The sequence below is a fragment of the Podarcis raffonei genome, chromosome 1 (assembly GCF_027172205.1).
Source record: "Podarcis raffonei isolate rPodRaf1 chromosome 1, rPodRaf1.pri, whole genome shotgun sequence".
NCBI classification, from domain to species: Eukaryota; Metazoa; Chordata; class Lepidosauria; order Squamata; family Lacertidae; genus Podarcis; species Podarcis raffonei.
In genome coordinates this window covers 126,706,918-126,716,119 of record NC_070602.1, presented here as the reverse complement: position 1 = coordinate 126,716,119, position 9,202 = coordinate 126,706,918, and the positions used below count along the sequence as shown (strand labels likewise).

The window sequence follows — 9,202 nt, the reverse complement described above, 5'->3', positions numbered from 1 at the left end:
ATGACAGACTATGTGGAATTAGCCAAGTTGACAGGAAGGATCCAGGACCAGTATACAGTGGTACCTCGGGTTAAGTACTTAATTCGTTCCTGAGGTCTGTTCTTAACCTGAAACTGTTCTTAACCTGATGCACCACTTTAGCTAATGGGGCCTCCCGCTGCTGCCACGACACGATTTCTGTTCTCATCCTGAAGCAAAGTTCTTAACCTGAGGTACTATTTCTGGGTTAGCAGAAACGTATGTAACCTGAAGTGTATGTAACCTGAGGTACCACTGTATATTTTGATGGATGGATGTTGTTGAAAAAAGATTATGTAAAGAAAACAATAAAAATTTATATGCAAAAGAAGAAGAATGTTTTCTTTGCTGTGCTGATGGGTTCCTGAGGCTGAGCAGAGTGCTGAGGAGGTCCGGCTGCGCGGTGCCAGAGTGTTTGCTGTGCAATGCAGGAATATGCAGCTGTTCCCAATGGGGATCAAACCAGCAACCTTGGTGTTGTCATCGCCCTGCTCTAACCAGCTCATTTCTTCTTCCCTGCACCCACCCACATGGACTTTGTTGTTTGTTGTTTAGTCGTGTCGGACTCTTCGTGACTCCATGGACCAGAGCACGCCAGGCACTCCTGTCTTCCACTGCCTCCCGCAGTTTAGTCAAACTCTTGCTGGTAGCTTTGAGAACACTATCCAACCATCTCGTCCTCTGTCGTCCCCTTCTCCTTGTGCCCTCCATCTTTCCCAACATCAGGGTCTTTTCCAGGGAGTCTTCTCTTCTCACGAGGTGGCCAAAGTATTGGAGTCTCAGCTTCAGGATCTGTCCTTCCAGTGAGCACTCAGGGCTGATTTCCTTCAGAATGGATCGGTTTGATCTTCTTGCAGTCCACGGGACTCTCAGGATTCTCCTCCAGCACCATAATTCAAAAGCATCAATTCTTTGGCGATCAGCCTTCTTTATGGTCCAGCTCTCACTTCCATACATCACTACTGGGAAAACCATAGCTTTAACTATACGGACCTTTGTTGGCAAGGTGATGTCTCTACTTTTTAAGATGCTGTCTAGGTTTGTCATTGCTTTTCTCCCAAGAAGCAGGCGTATTTTAATTTCGTGGCTGCTGTCACCATCTGCAGTGATCATGGAGTCCAAGAAAGTAAAATCTCTCACTGCCTCCATTTCTTCCCCTTCTATTTGCCAGGAGGTGATGGGCCCAATGGACTACTACTCGGCTTTAACAGCAAGTCAGTCTCCACCGCATTCACAGCTGCAGCCGCGAGGAGAAACCTGCCAGCAGCTTCCACAACTGCCCGCCATGCGCTCTCCAAAAAGCGCGCATGGCGCTTCCCGTTGCGCCTCCCTCTCCTTTGCGCGCAGCAGCAGCTGCAAATCGGTTGGCGGAGGGATGAGCCTGGGCTGGGCTAGGAGGGAGAGCGGCTCCATTGGCTGGGCCTTAGCCAAAGCGGGATTGTTGCTAGCAGAGGAAATGGACGGGTGAAGGCAGAAAGCTGCTGTCTCCGGGATGGAGAGGGTTCCTCTCCACGCTACTCGAGGCTAAGCGCCTGTGCTTGCAGCCGACTGGGAAGGAATCGCATTGCAAAAGGGCTTCTGATCTCTCCTGCCGACTTCAGATGTAAGGGAGTCGGGGGTCCTAAAAGTAGGGAGCATAGAGGCTCCGTGGGTAGGGATGGGGGACAGAGGGGCTTTGCAGAAACATCACCCGATTCCGAGGATTTGGCGCGAGTTGCAAACGGGCAGCTGCAGAATGGGTTCGTAATGTATGCATGCATGCGCGTAACCTGATAACTTTTGCCTCGTGGCATCACCATCCCCTGAGGGTGGAAAGGTGACTGTCGCCTAGGTCCTTACAAAGAGATGTGTTTGGATCCCCAATTTGTAAGCTCGCTTGGTTTCTGTGCTTGCCTTCCTTTGTGGCCAGGACGGATATCAAGCGCGCTGGTAGAGTGGGATATATATATATATAAAGCCTATATATATATATATATATATAAAGGCTTTAGAGAGAAAAAGGCTCCATTTTTTCTCTCTTTCTCCCCGTCTGGATTGTTTCCGTAGTGCCATTTCAAGGTATCCAGGGGAGAGATTCACTTGATCAGGGAAATACCAGGTGCTTATGGGTTGTTTCTTTAAAAAAACAAATACTATAAAAGAAGCAATACAGTACTAGAAAAGACTGCCTCTAAGCTACTACTACAAGCCTGACCAGAGCTCGAGTTTTTCAGGTAAAAGCAATTGTCACTGAACACAGCAATCAACCTCTTTTTCTTTTTTTGTAACAGCAAAAGCTTTTTTTAAAGCTAATTTAAAGCAAAAAAAAAAGTCATTAAAGTAGCTGAAGGAACACATGGTTTGTAGACTGGCAGCCATAAAAGAAAAACAGACTGGGGGGGGAATAAGGATGATATGTTTCTGGATAATACGTTTTGTTTTAATTTTGAATAATTTTTTTAAGGGAAAAAAAACCAGACTGGTGCAGGTCAGGAGGAGTGGAACCGCTGGCATGGAGGGAATCATTGCTTGAAACTTTCCTACCTCTGGTAGGGAGGTTCCACTGCAACATTTTGTTGCAGGTCCCATTCAATCATATTTGTATTTATTCATGTATCTTTTGAAGCACCAGCATGAACGCACATTGGGAATGAGGCTCTATGTTCCTCTGTCTGGTTGTGGAGTAGGTCTCTACATGAATAATGCTATGCAGTGGTACCTCGGGTTACATACGCTTCAGGTTACATACACTTCAGGTTACAGACTCCGCTAACCCAGAAATTGTGCTTCGGGTTAATAACTTTGCTTCAGGATGAGAACAGAAATTGTGCTTTGGCGGTGCGGCGGCAGCGGGAGGCCCTGTTAGCTAAAGTGGTGCTTCAGGTTAAGAACAGTTTCAGGTTAAGAACGGACCTCCGGAACAAATTAAGTACTTAACCCGTGGTACCACTGTACCTTGTTTCGTTTCTAAAACTGTAGCATCTACTGCTAGTTGCTCCATTCATAGCAGGTTAATGCTATGAATCTCACTCTTTTACTTCAGAGAAGGGCTTGTGGCTCTATGATATAACATCTAGCTTGGATGCAGAGGGTCTCTGGTTCAATCTCTGGCTTATAGGAGCCAAACTCCTAGGGGCTGAGGTCTCTTCGTCCCCCCCATAAAATAATTTAGGGGGCCAGGCCCCCCAAGCTGATAAGCATTGCCATTCAAATGGGGGGGTGCCGTGTCGTGATCAATTATGTGGGATGGGGCTTACCTGCCCCCCTTCCCCAATATTTTATTCAAGTTGGCACTCCTGCTCTGGCTGCATCTATGTTTTTGTCGGAAGTCATTTATATTCCCCTTATATGGGAGGAATAAGACCAATGATTTGACAAAGGCCATTCGGTGGTCCATGGCTAAGTGGGATTTGAATACTCTTCAGGTCTCGCCCAGCTGCCTGCTGCTAGAACAAAGTTTGATCAGCTCGTTCGCAGCAACACATTGTTTCCTTCCTATGTTTAATCGATGGTGATTAGCTTTCACAAACTTTGCAGTTGAGATACTACATGGATAAATATTGTTACGGATTTGTGAGGGGGAGGAAGACACCCCTAAATCCAATAAATTAATGAATGTCAGGATCTAGCTAATATTTGGAGATTATTGAAGGGAAGAATTCAGACCAGTGGGAAAATACAGGCTAAGCTTCCTTTCCAAGCCAGGGCCTCACCTGGGATAGAGGCACATGACCAAAGCTGTTGATGGCCCATCTAAGAGGAATCTTGAGCAGACAGAGGTTGCCAAGGTGATGGGGTGGTGAGAGAGGTGACAGGAAAAGAGGGTTTTTATCAAGGTGTGCTGGGAAGGAGAAGTGGGGGAGACTGAGCTCCATCTTGGGAAGGCTGGCTGAAGGCTGGCTGGGAATCCAGTGCTGCACTGCTGTGGGCAACAAGTCCTGCTGGAGATGACCTTCCTTTAAGATCTAGACTCCCTCCATCCAAATTCAGGTGTAAATATGTGCCTAAATCATATTTCTTAAAGCTACAACTGTCTCCACCTCATCTTCAATTCTCCAACTGAGCACAGACCCTGGGTGAGCGCCTGGAATACCCCTGGGATCTTGGCACCACTTGTCAGAGAGTGGGGATGGCACATAATAATAATAATAATAATAATAATAATAATAATAATAATAATTAATTTATTTATAACTCCGCCCATCTGGCTGGGTTTCCCCAGCCACTCTGGGCAGCTTCCAACAAAACACTAAAATACAATAATCTATTAAACATTAAAAGCTTCCCTAAACAGGGCTGTCTTCAGATGTCTTCTAAAAGTTTGGTAGTTATTTTTCTCTTTGACATCTGGTGGGGGGGGGCATTCCACAGGGTGGGTGCCACTACCGAGAAGGCCCTCTGCCTGGTTCCCTGTAACTTGGCTTCTCACAGTGAGGGAACCGCCAGAAGGCCCTCGGCGCTGGACCTCAGTGTCTGGGCAGAACGATGGAGGTGGAGACGCTCCTTCAGAAATCAGAACTTGGCAGTCATTACTTGACTGCTTTAGGAAAACAAATCTACCGCCTTTGTTAGTGGGAATGTTATAGCATAAGCCAATCTTTACTGTGTGGTGTGTTTTTTTCACAAGGGCAATTTTTAAAAAATAAACTTGCTTTAAAACTTCATTTAAAAAAATGTTCTCTGGTTTGTTTTCAGAGAGAAAACAGTGCTTTGTTTACAAAGAGTGCCAGTGAGCACGTTACCGTGATGGCTCGCAAGCAGTTTGGAAAGTGGGAAAAGTACGGTAAAAGGTATTGCAGAGACTGGGAAAGAGAAGCTGGATTAAAAGACTGGGTTCGGAGGGTACCAGGAGATGAGTCAAAAGCAGCATGCAGATACTGCATGTGTGAAATCAGAGCTCACCACAGCGATCTTGTGTCGCACAGTAAAACTAAGAAGCATAAGAAGCACGTTGCGTTGCTCTCACAGCCTTCAATGAATGTGGATAAACACTCCTATGAGTTTGAAAAGCGGCATTCATTGCAACTTGAAAAAGAAATGTCATTTGGAGCCAAACCAGACACATTCGATGAATTCAAGCATATGGAAATGAATGATTCCATAAATGTGTGTGCTCTGAAATTAGCCACACACATAGCTTGCCATATGAGCATTTTTACTGTTGATCACCTGGGATGTATTATTGGTGGAATGGCTGAGAAAGACATAAGCCTTCATAGGACAAAGTGCTCTACAATTATAAGAGATATCATAGGTCCTACAGTCCACAAAGAGCTGCTTCGGGATATTGGCAACGGACACTACTCCTTGATCATTGACGAAAGTTCTGACGCCGCATCTTCGCAGAAGCAACTTTGCTTGATGGTGCGATACTTCAGCAACAAGCTGAAATGCATTGTATCCTCCTTTGTAGGCTTAATTACTTTCAGTGACACTGATCTAATCACAGAGGCTCTTTTATCATTCCTAAACGAAAATAAGCTCAACATAAAGAAATGTGTTGGAATCGGTGCCGATGGGCTCAGCGCAAGTATATGTGGTCACAAAAATTCGCTGCTCAAAAAGTTTTATGAACTCAATCCTTGCGGTGTTTTTATTAAGTGCACATGCCACTCCATTTATCTGTGCTTATCGAGAGCTATCGATGTGCTTCCCCTGAACCTAGAATATATGGTTGCGCAGACCTACTTGTGGTTTTCTCAAAGCATGTTTCACCAGAAACGGTACGCTGAACTGTATGCTGCACTCAACGTTGGAGAGGTTGCCCTGAAGGTGCTGCAAGTTACCGACACACGATGGCTATCTATTAGCCCCTGCATTAATAGAATACTTAGCCTGTATGATACTCTGAAGTTGCATTTTCAGTCTGTAAAAGACACTGAAAAGGACTACAGTGCTGAGCTGCTCTATCAAATGTACTCTGAGCCTCTTAACAGACTTTACCTGGTTTTTCTGCAGCCTCTTGTCCAGGAAGCAAACAGGCTCAGTAAGTTATTTCTTTTGGAAACTGCTAATCCAGTTAAACTGATTACTGAGTTAGTGATGTTCTACAAGACTCTGTTACAGAGAGTTGTGAAGCCTTTTGCCTTTCCAACATGGTCGTCCATAATGAACTATGACATTAGAAGCAAGCAAAACTACCTGGCCCTCTCCGAAGTAAATCTTGGGAAAGTGTTCCTTTCGGAATTATCAGAAGCCAAAATCTCTTGCCAAATTAGAGGCGCCATTCAAACGACGTGTCGGGATTGTGTTTTTGAGCTTGCAAACCAAATAAAGCTTCGACTGCCCCCAAATGTGGATCATCTTGAATCGCTCACCGCTCTAAATCCTTCAGTAGTTCTGAGTCCCCTAAGACCTGCATTTTCAGCTTTGTCGTTTTTGTCATTATACAGAGGGGATCACTTGCAATTGGAGCAACAGTGGAGGAATCTGGATACCGTTTCTTGGACAAACACAGAAGATAGCCAGATAGAACAGTTCTGGGTAGAGGTTGTAAAACATACAGATGAGGTGGGAGATAAAGATTTTGTTGAGCTAGGATTATTTGCCCTTGCACTTCTCACTCTGCCCTTCAGCAGTGCAGCCGTGGAGTGTACAGTTTCACAAATGAATCTGATAAAGCACAAGCTGAAGAACAGGCCGCAGGACAGCCTGTTAGAAAATATTCTAAGGATCAGAGCTTACATGCACAGAAATAAGATTTGCTGCAACCAGTTTCAGCCATCCAAAGAGATGATTTCTTTGTTCAGTAGTGAATTTTATGCTGTTGCTAATAGCAAGGATGCTATAGAAGGCTACGATGATATTTTTTGAAGAAGAAAAAGTCAAGATTTTTAAAATTGCATTCTTATAAGAGCATTGAGTGACTATTTGCCTTTCTGACATTCTCTTACAAATGAATTCACTGTTTTTAGTGTCATTTCCACTGGTTTTTCAATTCTGTGTATTATCTGAAACATGCTGCCTTTTACTGCAGAAGTAAGATACCATTGATTAAATATGCAGTTTTGAATATGCCTTGTATTTTGCCTTTGCTGCAGGCTTCCAGGTGCTCGCAGCTAGTGAGACTGCGAGAGATATCAAGTTCTTAAAATCTGTTACTTCATATTACTCTCTTCTGTCATTTAAAAACGGTTCTGCATTCTTAAAAATAGCTTAAAATCAGACTATACTACCTGGCGACAATATTTATTGTGCAGTCTTGCATGTAAAAATGCTGCAGCAGGGACTGGAATTTATAGAGCTGCCGAGATTCATGTAGAAGGCTTGAGTCAGCTCAGTGAAATCTACTCTTCCTTTCCCTTTAATCAGCTGACTGTCACACCATATCACATACTGCTTTTGAAACACCTTTCAGTTTCAAAAGCAGTTTGGTTTTGTTGGGTGTCTGAGAACACAGAGCTAGGTTTACATTTGTTTACATCATAGCCAACATGTTTGCATCATCTACTGTTGAGAACTAAAATAGGAAAACCAATTCTCTGATGAGAAACAAACCCTGAAATTAGTATATTAAACTTAGTTTGCTTAAGTTTGCTTAATTTACTTCTCTGAAGTCAGTAGGATATTTTAATAAAAATATTGATAAGTGACTCCAAAGTTGTATCGAGCAAGGATTTAATGGTAGCTCAGTGTGAATTTAGTAAAGTGTGAATTTAGTAAAGTTTTAAATTTGCTTTCGGAATAATACTGTTCTTTCAGAATACAGTAACCTAACAGTAAACATTGGCAATGGGCAGGATTGGAAGCGGGCATCAACTTCAGTTTAGTGCAAACATCAAATCTTCAGGTGTCTATTTCTAGACAACAGTGCATGGAGTTTTTAAGTTTTACAACAATTATACCAAGGCCTTAAAAGTCAACGTGTTTTGGTACTTGTGTCAGATTTAATCACCAATAATAATCTTCTGGCAACACACAAATTAAAACCCATACCAAAATGAGCTGCTTATTGCATGAATATTTGACAAATAGCAGGAACTGAGCAGTGAATGCATAAATGATTAGAAGAAAATGGAGTCAACTTGTAGCTTGACTTTTTAAAATACGTAAACATACTGATTACAAGCTTCTTATGTAATTGTTAGACTGCTAGCTTTAAATGCAAACTAAAGCTTACTTACCTAGACCTAAGTTTTCTGGAGAGCTTTTGAATGAACTTTTCTAAAATCTGGATATAAATGGCAAAACAAAATGTATCTATGACAAGATAAATTATTAGGTTTAGAATTCAAATTTGCAAGAGGCTTTTGAAAAAGATATATAGCTTTTGGTTATATTTGCATTATTATTAGCATGTATTTCATTCATTCCTTGGTAGTGTGGTGTGTTAAGACAGACGATGACAGATATAAACCTTCTTTGCTGACATTTAAAAAAAAATCCTCATGAAAACTGCCGCTCTACTTTACACTAAAAGGATAATGATTACCGTAATACATAGAGTGGGAAAATACATCTGTGTCCATTAACATTACAGTTTTAGGAACTGACATTTTTTATTGACTCATCTAAATATATATGTGTATATATATTTAGCAATATACAGTTGTGAAAGCAGTCTAAAAATAAAAAGCGACATTCAATGCTTTTAAAATTCAGAGCAGGCCCATTTAAATCAATAAGACTTTATTTCAGTAGGTACATTATGTGTATGAGTTAGTTGACTTACCACCCAAAAGGATCTTAACTGTATTCTAGATATTTGAACAAATGTTTGTTGTTTATATAAATAATTATTTTTATAATAAACATTTACATTGTTTTGAACGTAGTCTCTTCTGATGTTTGCCAGGGAAGGGGGGACAGCTAAATATACTAATCCCAGAAATTTGCAGAATTTGGTTCTAATGCCTGTTGATGATAATATATTCCCCGGGGGGGGGGGAATCATACAGGACTGCATCCCACACTTTCCTAAGTGCTCCTGCTTGTGAAATAAGAATCTAATTAATGCAGTTCCTAAATTAGCCACTCTCATTTCTAAACATAGAACAGATATCTGGAAGATTAGCCTCTGCCTAGCGGAAACTTTTTGAAACGGATGTTGCAGAACTCTTCCTTTAAAAATGGTAAATGTTCTTTCCTTTGCTTAGGGTGGGAGATTTGCCAGTCCTGAATTACCTGAAGGTCAACTGGAGTCAGGATTTCTCCTTGAAACTTAGAAAAGCAGATACAGCAGGCTGAAGTTTTCACCATAATGGCT

The 9,202-nt window shown here is 42.2% G+C and overlaps 1 protein-coding gene across 3 annotated transcripts; it reads left to right on the top strand.

The window, feature by feature from the left end:
• The first annotated feature begins 1,385 nt into the window (after positions 1-1,385).
• Positions 1,386-8,766, top strand: LOC128399830 (uncharacterized). 3 transcript variants are annotated; one of them, XM_053361632.1, is made up of 2 exons: positions 1,386-1,621; positions 4,693-8,766. In XM_053361632.1, the coding sequence occupies exon 2, from the start codon at positions 4,744-4,746 to the stop codon at positions 6,808-6,810; it is 2,067 nt and encodes a 688-aa protein (XP_053217607.1). In that variant the 5' UTR covers positions 1,386-1,621; positions 4,693-4,743; the 3' UTR covers positions 6,811-8,766. The 3 variants fall into 3 exon arrangements, with proteins under 3 accessions (XP_053217607.1, XP_053217615.1, XP_053217620.1); XM_053361640.1 differs by lacking the exon at positions 1,386-1,621 and adding an exon at positions 1,652-1,757; XM_053361645.1 differs by lacking the exon at positions 1,386-1,621 and adding an exon at positions 2,008-2,231.
• The last annotated feature ends 436 nt before the right edge of the window (positions 8,767-9,202 follow it).

Coding starts and splice junctions, on each gene's coding strand:
- LOC128399830 (XM_053361632.1), top strand. CDS start 4,744: ATGGCTCGCAAGCAGTTTGGAAAGTGGGAAAAGTACGGTAAAAGGTAT.